This window comes from Lygodium microphyllum, chromosome 19 (assembly GCF_053477565.2).
Source record: "Lygodium microphyllum isolate KBCC chromosome 19, Lygodium_microphyllum_v1.1.10, whole genome shotgun sequence".
Taxonomy (NCBI): Eukaryota; Viridiplantae; Streptophyta; class Polypodiopsida; order Schizaeales; family Lygodiaceae; genus Lygodium; species Lygodium microphyllum.
The window spans coordinates 5,204,904-5,219,005 of NC_141153.1; the positions used below are offsets into that span (position 1 = coordinate 5,204,904).

The 14,102-nt window shown below is 43.9% G+C and overlaps 1 protein-coding gene across 3 annotated transcripts in view; it reads left to right on the forward strand.

Annotated features, from left to right (window-relative positions):
* Positions 1–1,863: 1,863 nt before the first annotated feature.
* LOC148019515 (Insulinase (Peptidase family M16) family protein) overlaps positions 1,864–14,102 on the forward strand; it is a 76,713-nt gene continuing 64,474 nt past the window's right edge. For all 3 annotated transcript variants that reach the window (XR_015695002.1, XR_015695001.1, XM_087701007.1), the window contains exons 1-2: positions 1,864–2,083; positions 2,228–2,679. Coding sequence is in view for 1 of the 3 variants with exons in the window: in XM_087701007.1 (XP_087557133.1) it covers positions 1,948–2,083; positions 2,228–2,679 (588 nt within the window). In the remaining 2 variants the exon portion in view is untranslated. The remainder of the gene's footprint in view (positions 2,084–2,227; positions 2,680–14,102) is intronic.

The window sequence follows — 14,102 nt, forward strand, 5'->3', positions numbered from 1 at the left end:
TCTTTTTAGCCATCAATGCCTGTGTAACTTTTGCAATATGCCTATTTTTCATTTCTACAATCCCATTTTGCAGAGGGATCTACTTATATGTAAATTGCCACTTGATGTATATGTCAGAATATTGATGCGGGTATATTAATGTTTGGATATATACCTCAACGATGCATTATATATTTCTCAACGTTGAATACCTTGAGCATGACATAGTAGCTAGATGCTATTCAATGGCTTAATGGTGATGCAACAACACCTTGATGTTGTGCTAATACCATGATAATTACAAAAAGTAATGTGCTAATTAGCACCTCAATTTGGATTGAAAATGCCTTACTAATGGAACATAAGGATGCCTTGAGTGTGTAATATACCAGGAATATACCTCAATCACATGACAAATACATTAGAATAGGCAGAATACATTGACAGTTGATTGCATCTTTACCTCGATGACAAGGATTGCAACACAGACCTTGTGAATATCTTCATTATCAAGTCTTGAAAGTTCAAGCACTATAAGGAATGAAGCTTATTCTGATGCTTAATTTTGACGTGTCTAGGAAAACTTTTGAAGAATTGGTATAATCATCAATACAATTTAAAAACAATTCCAACGCTTATATCGACGTGATTTAAAAATAATTTTCAACACAAATATCAATGATAGCACTCATAAATATATTGACAATGGTAAAAAGTACAAAAGTCTAGAAGTTGCCATTCTTTATTCATTATTTGATTAATTGATATTAGTAGATTAGACATTTTACACTTAGTTAACTAGTCATTAGTAGTAATTATTAATTAGTTAATTAGTAGTAATATACTTAATAACTAGTAGTAAATAATATATATCGATATATGTTATTTATAATATTACATTTATTAGTTTAAATAATGTAAGTTCACTTGTAATTACAATTAATTATAGTTAATTTAATAATTAATTTATTTAACTACAATCGTTAATTGATATTTAGAATCAATGTAGTTGTCTCATTTCATTTATTATCATAATTGTAGGCAAAGGCAATTGCAGTCTTAATAAGGAGGGTCTTTGCTAAGGTTAGAATCTTCTTTCAAAACTATGTTTTTTACTACAACCTATATTTATAGTGTTGAACAATAAAGAAAAGCAAAGGAAAGCGTATACCTTCTCGAAAGGTGGGGGGATTGCACCTTCCTCTATATTATTAAAGAACGAAGAGACTTGTGTCAACTCTTCGACGCTACTCGTATTACATGTTCTTGTTTCTTTTTGTGTCATTTCTATGCTTTTACAAAGTTATACGTTAATTCTTGAGTGACAAAATAATGAAATGTCAAAACTGTTGCATCTTATACTTTGACCAAGTAACTTGTTTAGTTTATGTTTTAGGTTCTGTAAGACATCATGTCTTCACGCATAAGAAAATCTAGATCGTGTCATACAAACAAAGATCAAGACAAGCATGCGATTGCCCTATTACTGGACTATACAAAAAGGTCTCTCTACGTGGATTTGTCACAACTATAGCTTTTGAGTGTCATCGACATGTCAATCTTGATATCCAAAAGAACAATGACGATCGCAAACAGAAGGTTGGATTGAAGATTGATTATTGGTAAGTGTCTCATAACAATGCACCATTTGCTTAGCCATTAATCAAACTTAACTCGACAAGATCTAATATTGATGACATGTTCGCTTTCAATATGCTTCATAATCTAATGATCCAAACATATATCATAATAATAGAATATCTATATCCAAAGACATGCCTCTATGTGCTCGCTCATCAACCAATGAATTGAAAGGAGTGTAAAAGTAAACCGTGAAAACTCTTGTTCGACAATGCTGTAAGTAGATATGTGTATACTCAGAGGCTGGCACCATCAAACCGGCTCTTACTCACAGCCGAAGATACCGGCCTGGTTATTCTTACTGAGGCACTGTAGCAGGTAGTGTGGATGGTCGTGTGTGCGCACCACCGCAGTCTTCTGTTGCCCTTGTGTGCCTCACACCCTTCTGCCGCCGCTGCCCCCGCCCCCGTCGCTGGCTTTGGCAACCCAAGGCGTGCCCACTGTCGCATTTCCAACACCACAGGTGAGAGCGGCGTCCCTAAACCAAAAATGCCCGCCATATCCATGTCGTTTCCCAGGGCTGTCTATTGATACCGAAGAAGCGCACGAGCTGTCCTGCCTAATCGCAATCTTTCGGATTCGATCAAACGCTTGTTTTCGGCTGCAGCTTCCGCAGAGCCAACAGCAAGCTCCTTCTCCTTGTTCTCTGCTCATCCTTTGGTCGGGATCAGCCGTGCAGTATTCGTGTCTCCCGTCCCGATGATTGTAGAGGAGGCAGTCACTCAAGAAGGGGTCATCAAATCCCCCTCCGACCCTCGCCAGTATCAGGTGCTCCGCTTGCCAAACGGACTTTCGGCTATCCTCATTCACGATCCCAAGATCACGGAGTGTCAATCTGACGATGAAGACGATGAGGATGGAGACAGCGAAGAAGATGGGTACTACGACGAGGAGGATGAAGACGATGACGATGGTGATGAGGAGGGCGATGAAGGCTCTGCACTCCATTGCAAGGCTTGTCTAGAGCATGGTGTCTGCGACGGCCACAACCACGATGGATCTGAAGAAGCAAGTGGTAGATTTTCGGGGCAGACTGGCGGTGGTTCCACCAAAAAAATGGTCTCCTTTCTTCCTCCTCGATTTGTTCTTTTGGATTTGCTCACACTTAACATTAGTAGGAAATGAGCAATTAAGATCGTTTCTGGTTCTTTCATTTTCTGTGGGCGCATATTTTGCTGGAAGTCATGATCAAAGTGTATGCATATTCGTAATATCTCACTACTCGCTCACATGGAGGCTTGAGGCTTCACTGTGGTAAACATTTGCTGGCCTGTCCGCAGAATATTCCTAACCAACCTTCGTATAGCATGATTCAGTGCATCATCACTGTGTTCTTCTTGTGTTTCTAAGTTTCTATTCCCTCTGAGTATTTGCCTTACACACTCTGTGTTTCTCCCTGCAAATCCTATTGTCTCTTTGCATTGTTGCATATCTTCACATGGCTATGGCATTTGTGCTCTTCCAAAAGGGTGTTACCTCACATGAGATCTATCAGGGATTAAGTTGGGGCTCTTGCCCTTGAACAAGTTCCCATGAGCCTTGAGACTATCATAGTGCAGCGCATGTGGATGCTAGAGAGTCATTCCCTGGCCATGTCAGCAGTATGGACAGCGCAGAGGAGCCACATCAGCAGGTGCAGGTGCCACGTCAGCACAGTCGGACAGTTGCCACGTGGCACAGCAGCAGTCGGACAGGTTTTTGGGAAGTCGGCTGCATTAATTGCAGCCGACATGTTTTCTGCCTATTTTTTGTGATATTTTCTGCTATTTATAGTAGATTGGTCTAGCACTTGGATATATTCTGATCTGACATCTGAGAGAGAGAGCCTGGTGAGACTGACAGCGCGCGGGGCTGACGGAGATCGAGGTTCTCAAGGCGGAGACACACGCAGATATTTTCTCTGCACCCGTGTATATTTTCGCACTCCTATACAGCATACTACACTGCAGATTTTCTGCATTTCACTGTCTCCTCTCTCTCTCTCTCTCTCTCTTTTTTTTTTTCTTTTCGTAAACTCTCTCTCTCTCTCTCTCTCTCTCTCTCTATGTTCACTCTTTCTTAGTCTTTGTCCTATGCTTCCGCATTGCTGCATTTTGACATGGTATCAAAGTGGTGAAATCAGACTTATTGATTGAAGAACCTACCGGAAGAGGAGATTTCAGCACGACACAAGGCTGCGTTTTCAGCATTCAAGGGCGAGCGGGAGGGCTGCGCATTGGAACGAGGCTGAAGCGAGTGTGGGCGTGTAGAAAATGAGTCCAGTTGGTGAATTTGCTCCAGGTTATTGCTGTTCGAAGGGGAGAAAGGTTGTGTTTTAGGCCTTCCATTGCAGATTTTACCTTTTCATTGCCTCCGGCGGCTGAAGAAGGTTCGAGAAGTGGAGGAAATAACCCTAACAGGCTGCGTGTACACAGTAAAGGGGCTGATTTTGCATTTGTGGAGGCATTGCAGGTGAACATGTCTACAGAGACTGATTTGGGGTTCCAGGCAATCATGGACAGGAAGGTGCTTGTCCTACTGGCTCTTCCATCAGATTAGAAGCTTGATGGTGACAATTACCGCATTTGGTGGGTGATGATGTTGGCCATTCTAGAGTTTCATGATTTGGCGGAGCTTGTGATAGAGGAGATTAACAGGCCCTCGGTAAGAGATGAGTCCAAACTCTCTTCCAATGCTCCTGCGGAGTTGTCCAAGACCCAATATCATTGGGACAAACTGAATGCTAGGATTCGTTCTTTTCTTTTTCTGTCTTATACTACAGCCGTGATACCTCACATCAAGCACTTAACGGTGGCTCGAGAGATATGGCCGAAGCTTAACCAGATGTATAACCAGATGACCCTGATGAAGAGGGTTTCTTTGGAGGTGCAGATTCGGACCTTGTCCGTGAATAAGTCTTATTCACTTCAAGAACACATCAACAAGCTTTAGTAGCTTCGGATGTAAGTTTAAATTGCGAGAAAACCTATTTCCTCCGAAGATATGGTGATCACTCCGTGAATATGTCTTCTTCACTTCGGGAACACATCACCAAGCTTCAGCAGCTTCGGATGCAGGTTCAAAATGCAAGGAAACCTATTTCCTCTGAAGACATGGTGATTGCTTTATTGTCCCAGTTACCGCCACGATTCAATACTTTTTATTCTGCTCTTATTAAATAAGGGGGGGAGTCAACTCTTCGGTGGGAAGAGTTGGTTCCTATGGTCTTGGACCAAGAGGAACAGTTGAAGGGATAGAATGCTTTCAAATCGGAGGCTTTGGTTGGTTAAGCCTCTTAGAAGAAGGGGAAGGACCAAAAGAAGAAGAAGGAGCACAACAAATCCAAGAAGGACAAGGAGAAGGAATCGACTTGCCATATTTGTGGTAAGATCGGTCATTGAAAGAAGGATCGCCTCGACAAAGACAAGAAGGACACCAAGAAGAAGGACATGAAGGATTTTGGAGCGGTGGCTGTATCCTCATCAGCTGCTTTTCTACACTAAGTAGTCATTGAGGACTCTTCATCGAAGACTCCTGATGCTGCGATGACAGCTTCCCAGGCTCGAGAGTGGATTGTGGACAGTGGTGCCTCACGGCACATGACTCCTTCTCTCGTTGGTGTTGCCCATTTGTGACCTTTGCGTGGGCAGTTTTTCATCGGAGACAACTCTTCTGTGTCTATTGCTGCGCGGGGTGGGATGCAGCTGATTCGAGATGGATGTGGTGGTACCCACACTTTTGAGGCGTTGCATGTGCCAGGCTTGGGGTATCATTTGCTTTCGGTCCATAAGAATTGTTCTCTTGGTCTCTTGGTGGAGTTTGACAGCGATGTTGTACGAGTCCTTGATCGTAGATCGAGAAAGGTTCTCTTTGCAGGGTATGAGAAGAATGGCATCTACAAATTGAAGTCTTTTGCAGCTCTTACCTCTCTTCTTCTTACCTCTCAAACACAGTCCGAGCTATGGCATGCTCGGTTTGGCCACCTGAACTATAAGTACCTTCGGAAGGCGTCGCGAGGATCATTTGTTTGAGGTTTGCCAGACGTAGTGGTGAGCCATCAGCCATGTGTCTCCTGCATTGGTGGAAAACTGCATCGGAATGTGATTCCCAACAAAGCTTCGAGGTGGTCTATTGCACCTATGGAGCTTGTATCTACGGATCTTTGTGGCTCGATGAGGACCGAGTCCCTGAAGGGAAGCCTGTACTTCATGTTGATCGTAGATGACTACAACAGGATGAATTGGGCCTATTTCTTGATATTGAAGTTGGAGGCTTTCTCTCACTTCAAGGATTGGCTTCTCTTTGAGGAGAATTGATCTGGCGGGTGACTGAAGATCTTGCGTTCAGACAAGGGCGGTGAATTTATGTCTAATGAGTTTACTCGTTTTTGTGCAGATAGGGGTATTCACCTGGAGTTTGCTAACACCAACACTCCTCAAGAGAATGGCATTTTGGAGTGGAAGAACAGAAGTGTGATCGTGATGGCGCGCACCATGATGGAGTACCGACAGACACCTGAGTTTCTGTGGGCCGAGGCCGTGGCTACTGCAGTTCATATCCTTAGTTGATTTCCCACTTCGGCCGTTGGCAGGATCACACCTTTTGAGCCTTACTTTGGGACTAAGCCATATGTCTCTTGTTTCCGAATCTTTGGGTGTGACGCTTATGTGCACATCCCGAAGATGCAGCATGACAAGTTCGAGGCGGCTTTCCAACGACAGGTTTTTGTTGGCTACAGCTCCCTGTCCCAAAGTTATCGTCTGTTTGATCCTGTTAAGCGGGATGTCCATATGAGTCGAGATGTATGGTTCGTGGAAGTTCCGGTCACAGAGGGGGGTGAGGAGCACCTTGTCCTTGGAGATCCCGGGGAGAGTTGGGCTTTTGAGACAGTTCCTTTGGAGCTAGAGGCTCTTGATGGAGATTCTTCTTCTGATTTAGAGTCTTCTCTTCCACCGACCATCCCAATGAAGCTTACACCGGTGGATGTTCCCGAGTCTTCAATAGATGGAGAGCGCCAGGGAGAGGTTCGGCCTTCTCCTCGTTGGGCCCGTGACACACTCCGAGATTCAGGGATCGAGGGGGTCCCTGAGGAGCGGGAACCGTAGGATGGATTGCGGAGGTCACGGAGGAATCATGCACATTCTACGGAGCTTGTTTGCTCTAACTATAGTTTGATGACCCGTGTTATGCAAGATTCCGAGTCCACTTCAGTGAAGGAGGTTTTGCAGTCTGACCACTGGCGGAAGGCCTTGGAAGCTGAGTTGGAGGCTATTGAGAGGAATGGCACTTGGTCCCTTGTGCCTTGTCCCTCTCATAAGAAGGTGATTGGCATCAAGTGGGAGTATCTTAGTGATGGTTCTTTGGACAAGCCCAAGGCTCGCCTTGTTGCTAAAGGTTTTGCTCAGCACCCAAGCATTGACTTCCATGATACTTTTGCCCCCACTGCTCGTATGGCGACTATTCGAGCTGTTCTTGCCTTGGCTGGCTATAGGAGATGGATTGTCTATCAGTTGGATGTGAAGTCGGCCTTTCTCAATGGTGATTTGCAAGAGGAGATCTATGTTGAGCAGCTTTCTAGCTTTGGATCCTCGGCTGGGCAAGCTTATAGGTTGAAGAAGGCCTTGTATGGCCTCAAGCAGGCACCGCGTGCATGGAATGAGAAGATTAACTCATTTCTTTAGTCAAAGTTGGGATATCGGCGCTCCAAGGCCGATCCACAGCTTTATGTGCACACTTTCGTGGCTGGTCGTGTGTTGTTTGTGGTGTATGTTGATGATTTGATTCTGACAGGGGATCATGCACAGAAAGTCCAAGCGACCAAGACAGCTTTACATCAGACTTTCAAGGTGACGGATTTAGGGCTTCTTCATTTCTTCTTGGGTACGAGATTTATCAGTCTTAGGGGGATTTTTATTTCTAAGTAGAGATACATTTAGGAGCTCTTGGTGACTTTTGAGATGGAGACTTGTCGGACCATTTCTACTTCTATGGATCCGAATTGGAAGGCCACGTCACACTCAGATTCTACTTCCTGCTACCATCACTTGATTGGATCCCTGATTTGGCTACTTAACACTCGTGTTGATCTTTGTTTTGTTGTGGGTCTTTTGGCGGGGCTCATGAGTGAACCCAAACATGTGCATTGGTAGGCTGCCCTAAGGATTCTTCGGTATTTGAGGGGGACCTCAGACTTAGGGCTTTTGTATCCCGCAAATTTAGATGCTTCCGATCTTGTTCTTGCGAGTTGTAGCGACTCGGATTGCACTGGCGACGTGGACCAACAGTGGTCTACTACAGGCTATTGTTTTACCTTGGGTACAGGTGTCATCTCATGGAGTAGCAAGAAGCAGCCCATGGTCAGTTGTTAGTAAAAGCTAATAAATTACTAAGAAATCATCATCTCTTTGAATTTATTAGCCTTTTTCAATCCTAGAGAGCCCTTTCTTCTACTGAGGCGGAGTATCGGGCCACGTCTTCCACCACATGTGAAGTTGTGTGGCTTCAGAGATTGTTGGAGGAGCTTGGCTGTCCCCAGACTCATCCTACTCTTCTGCGGTGCGACAATGAGAGTTGCATTGCCTTGGTTCGGAATCTTATATTCCATGCCCGGACGAAGCACATTGAGATCCAATATCACTTCATTCGGGAGAAGCTTCTGGATGGGACCATTGATGTGGAGTATTGCAAGACGGAAGATAATCTTGCAGATTTGTTCTCGAAGGCCCTTCCCCAGGCTCTTCTTCAGCAACATACGAGATCCCTCAGTCTTTTGCCCTGCCTAGGATTTGAGAGGGGGTGTTAGAGAGTCATTCCTTGGCCACGTCAGCAGTACGAACAATGCAGAGGAGCCACGTCAGCAGGCGCAGGTGCCATGTCAGCTCAGTCGGACAGTTGCCACGTGGCACAACAGCAGTCGGACAGGTTTTTGGGCAGTTGGCTGCATTAGTTGCAGCCGATCTGTTTTCTGTTTATTTTTTGTGATATTTTTTGCTATTTATAGCAAACTGGTCCAGCACTTGGATATATTCTGATCTGACATCTGACAGAGATAGCCTGTTGAGACTGACCGCGCGGGCTGACGGAGATAGAGGTTCTCAAGGCTAAGACACACGCATATATTTTCTCTGCACTTGTGTATATTTCTGCACTCCTATACAGCATACTACACTGCAGATTTTCTGTGTTTCAGTGTCTCCTCTCTCTCTCTCTCTCCTCTCTGTGTTCACTCTCAGTCTTTGTCCTACGCTTCCACATTGCTGCACTCTGACAGTGGAAGTGCATAACCAGACTGGAAGAAAATGTACACGAGAAAAGAGACAGTAGAATGCAGAAATCTGCGGTAGATGAATGCTGAAATGAAGAAGGTAGATGTGTAAATGGGCTGTCGAATGTATCCCGCAAGCCGATCTCTCTCTCTCTACCTCAAATGACAAGTGAATGATGATCGGGTTAGGTTGCTTATAAATAGACAAGAAAAAATAGCTATAAAATAATAAGGTCGGCCAAGAACAACTGGCTGATTGCTGCACTATAGCAATCACTGAATAAAATAATGCCTAAAATGCTGCGCACTAATGTGGGGATGCCACGTGGCAACTTGCACAGCTTGCTTGGCATTCCTAATTGCTTGGTAAAGCTGGAAATGACCTATAGGCTGCATAGAACTGTTTGATTTGAAAAATAGAAAATGTGTAACTATGCTTGAGAGTACTAATTGTACAATAGTAACTTACTAATGCTTGTACAGGGGATGAATAAATCTCTAATACCCCTCTCAAATCTTGGATGGGGCATAAGGCTTAGGGATCTAGTGCTGTAGAAGAACGACCCAAGAAAGAGCCTTCGTAAACAAATTTGTCAAGTTACCAACTATCTTGTAGTAAATCACATCAATGGTCTCATCCAAATTCTTCTCCCGGATGAAATGATTTCGTATCTCAATGTGCTTCGACCTAGCATGGAGTATGGAATTTTGTGCCAAAGCAATGCAACTCTTTGTAGTGTAGTAGGACTTGTCTAAGGATAACCAAGCTTTTCTAACAATCAGTGAAGCCACATTGTCTCACATGTGATGGGCGATATTGCTCTATACTCAGCCTTTGTAGATGATAGGGCAACAGTGGGTTGCTTCCTGCTACTTTAAGAAATAGCACTTGCACTCAAAGTGAAGAAATATCCTATTGTTGACCTCTTGTGGTCAACATCTTCAGCCCAATCTTTGTCCAGCCCTGTAGAACCAAGGCTAAGTCTCCTATACTTGCTAGATAATAAATACCTAGGTTGGGGGTCCCTCTCCTTAGGAATTGCAAAATCTTCATAGCAGTCGGCCAATGAGCTAGCTTGGGTTTGCTTATGAACACTGCAAGCAAATCTATAGGAAAACACAAATCAATCCGAATATTAAGGAGCCATATCAACGACCCAATCAATTGCATGTAGCAGATAGCATTTGCTCGCTGTTGGTGAATTTGCATGGGCCGTAGCCTTCTAGTTTGGATCCATGAGAGTAGAAAAAGCCGTTCACCCCTCTATCTCAAACATGGTTAAAAGCTCTTGCACGTATTGCTGTTGGGAGATGAGAATCGCCCTTGGAATCTACCGAATTTCATGACCTAGAAAGAAGTGGAAAAGGCCCATATGTGTTAGCTACATCTCATGGAGTGCCTTCTTTGTTTGCCTGACCTTCTGGGCATGGCCACTTGTCAAGATGAGATTATCCACACAAAACACGAACAACACATGTCCTTTATATTGAGGCGTGGACATACACTTGGGAATCAAAAGAGGAACACTCTTAACTTTCCTTCAAAGTCTATATTCTCGTTCCAAGCATGTGGAACTTGTCTGAGGCTATCAGGGCCTTCTTCAACCTGTATACCTTGCCATTTGATAAGGAAAAGACCAAAGGCTAGTCAACATAGATTTCCTCGTTCAAATCTCCTTTAAGAAATGCAAACTTCACAAGTTGATAAACTGGCCATCTTCTATGGCTAGTGAAGCAAGAATGGCCCTAATGGTAGCCATCCGAGATGTAAGTGCAAAGGTATCATGGAAATCCATTCTTGGTTACTGCACGAAATCTTTTGCAACGAGCTATGCCTTGTGCTTATCCAAAGTGCCATCACTATGGTACTTTGTCTTAAAGACCCATTTGACTCCCATTACCTTTCTATGAGTAGGCTAGGGCACAAGATCCCAAGCGCCATTCCACACAATCGCATCCAACTCTTGCTCCATGGCCTTCTTTCAATGCTATGACTGTAAAGCCTCCTTTATGGAGGCGGTCTCTCTATCGTGCATGGCACGAGACATCAAACAATAGTTAGTATAAATAAGCTCGATGGAGTATGCTCAGTTTATCCAAGATTGTTGTAGGCCATCTTGTGATTGCCTCTCCTTAGGAACTTTCACAATCCTTGCATCACAGAGTGTATCATGTGCCCAACAAGGAGGAGCCCAATACTCCCCTTGTCACTCTACTTTTGCTAAAGTCTTTGGAACATCCACCGGCATTGGCTCAATGGGCGAATCCCACGGTGAAGCAATCTCCCGCTCCACTGATGGAGGAGCCTTAAGAGATATAGGCTCAAAATGCATTTGGATCAGATGCCCAACTATCACTTGGATCTCCAAGTACGGGATGCTCAACACCCCCCTTTGCAGCTGGAAACTCCATGAACCGAACATCTCAACTTATGTATGTCTCCCATGAAACGGGAACATAAAGCTTGTATCCCTGGTATTGTGAGCTATAACCCACGGACACTTGTCTTTTGGAAGCTGGCTCAAACTTATGCCTCTGTTTCTTGGAGATGTGAACATAAGCATCACACTTGAACACCAAGAAATAAGACACATCTAGTTTTTGACCAAAGTAAGCCTCAAAAGCTGTCATATCTACCATGGCTGATATAGGGGATCGATTAGGGATGTGGATAGTGGTGGCCACTGCTTCGGCCCATAGACATTGAGGTGTCTATCGATGCTCCACCATAGTCCACATCATCTCGATCACACAATGATTCTTCTGCTCCAATATGCCATTCTCCTAAGGTGTGTTCATGCTGGCAAACACTTGGTGAATGCCACGATCAATATAAAACTTGGCTAGCTTGTTGGAGATGAACTCCCCTTCCTCGTTGGAACACAGGGTCTTGAGTTTCTGCAAGACTTGTTCTTCTCGAAGATCAACCATCCCTAAAGTGTGAGAATGCTTTTGACTTCAGCTCCAAGGAATATGCCCAAGTCATCCTGCTAATATTTTCAACAATTAGGATAAAGTATAAATTCCCCTTGAGAGACTCTATCCTCATTGGTCCACTCAAGTCTGTTGAAACCATTTCCGAGGGCACCTTAGCCCTATGTAAAGCCTTGGTGGAATAGCATCTCTATGTTGCTTGCCATGACTGCAAGACACACATGGCGGGTGGTGTCAGAAGTGGATGCAGTGATGGAAGTATGGAAAATTGCTGTAATAGATTGTTGAACATAAGAGACAAAAGAAAGAGAAACACTACAAAAGAAAAGAACACTACACAAAGAACTCAGATGCAAAGAAATGCTCGGGAAATGGAATCCATGTACTAAGATATGAGACAACACAGAATCAATGTGAGTCACCGGCTGTGAAGGCATTGACACCTACTTCTCTCCCTCTACCAAAACTTGTCAGATGATGAATGTGTGATGATAGTGGAGGAGTGCCAAAAATAAATAGGCAAGATAATGCCATAAATGGCAACGGCTAGCCATCATAAAATGACCAAATTAGACATCATAAAATGCCAGATAAAATGCCTAAATAATTTAGGAAATATACTAGTGCCCTAGCCCACCAAATCACATGCACATACTCAACCATGAACTGACATATTTGCTAACACCCTCTCTTAGATCATTGGTGATCTAATAGACTACAGTAAACAATGAGAAAGTGCCATCATAAAAAAAAAAACAAAGGCCACCAAAGTAGAACCATGGATACCCAAGCAATGGGTGCGCAAGCCTTGGAGAGAACCTAATGTTGATGTTCAGCATACCGGCTCTTGAAAATAGAGAAGAATCATAGTAGCTCTTAATATTTGTCAACAATGTCTCGCAATAGCATACAAGACTAGCTTGTCAAAAATGCCTTTGAACATATGTGACCATGGATTCCCCGCCTTTGGTAAGACCGCCAAAGTGTCTCCTCATGTGAGCTTAGACTAGGAGCCAAATCCACTCTCTATGAAAGAATCAGCTCATCATGAACTTGGATGTCAATCCCAGCTCTAGGATTTGAACTTGCTAGAATTGAGTCAATGTGTTAGGGAAACCCCTCTCGTGAACTTGTGCACTTGTATATCTGTATAGATGAGGTTCTCCGACTTGTGCACTTGTATACTTGTATAGATGAGGTTCTCTGACCCCATCTTACCACCCTCTACGCTCCCTCTTTGGCACTGGAGAGTTGTGAGGGATGACTGCATCATTTGTACTAGCAACCTGGAAGAGAGGCCCCTTCAGCCATCACTGGGGCCATAGAGATGGGTCCCAAACTTGGACCTCGAGGGGGAGGAAGTCTCCTTGAGAGAGTCATCACCCTGTCACTGTTCGCTGTTGCCCCTGTTGTAAAGCTGCTAATGTCTTGCAGTCCTTTTGGAGGTGTCCCTTCTTACTACAATAATAGCATTGAGATGTCTTCTTTTCTTGTATGGCACCCCTCTTTGAAGCTGGAACATTTGAAGCACCAAGTGAGAGCATCTTCACTGTAACCTGAAGCTGAACATAGCAAGTCTCCAACATGACATTGGTAGATGAGTAAATAATGTTGGCATGCTGATCATCAGGAGGAGATGCGGGAGGAGCCATGAGGAGGGAGATAGAGAGAAGATGAAGAAAGACAAGGGATCATAAAGGAGAAAAGGATGCCAAAAATACGGACTCACAAGGATTGCACAAGTTTGTTGCAATAAAGAAAGCACATAGAGAAAAGAGCAACAGCAACCGGAGTGTAGTGATGAGAAGACGACAACAGGATGCACATGAACCCTCTCTAAAGCTGAGTAGTGTATCATAAAAGGAAAATACAGACCAAACACAGCCAAAAAACAGCCGGAAATAGTGTCGCACAGCCTTGCATAGAAGCAAAAAAGTAAAACGCAGATGCTGATGACAAAACACAATCAAAAACTGCAACAAATGTAGTCAACTTGCAGGAAAACAGGTCGCCTTAGCTAGTAGACATCAAAACACTGATGTAGAAGTCAAAAACAGGTCCCTAGCCCTGAAACAGCCCTGGGAAATAGTAAATGCAAATGATAGACTGCAAAATGCTGAGAAACTAGCAGAAGAACAAGTTGAAAATTAGCAGAGGAAGGTTGTCCAGGCTGTAAATCAGTCGCAGCAGTTAGAAACAGGTCCAATCAGTAGAGAAAAGTCAAAACTCAAAGCTGAAACAGTGTAAAACAGCACCAGGAACAATGATCCTGCAATCCGATACCATGTTAGAAGTGGATGCGGTG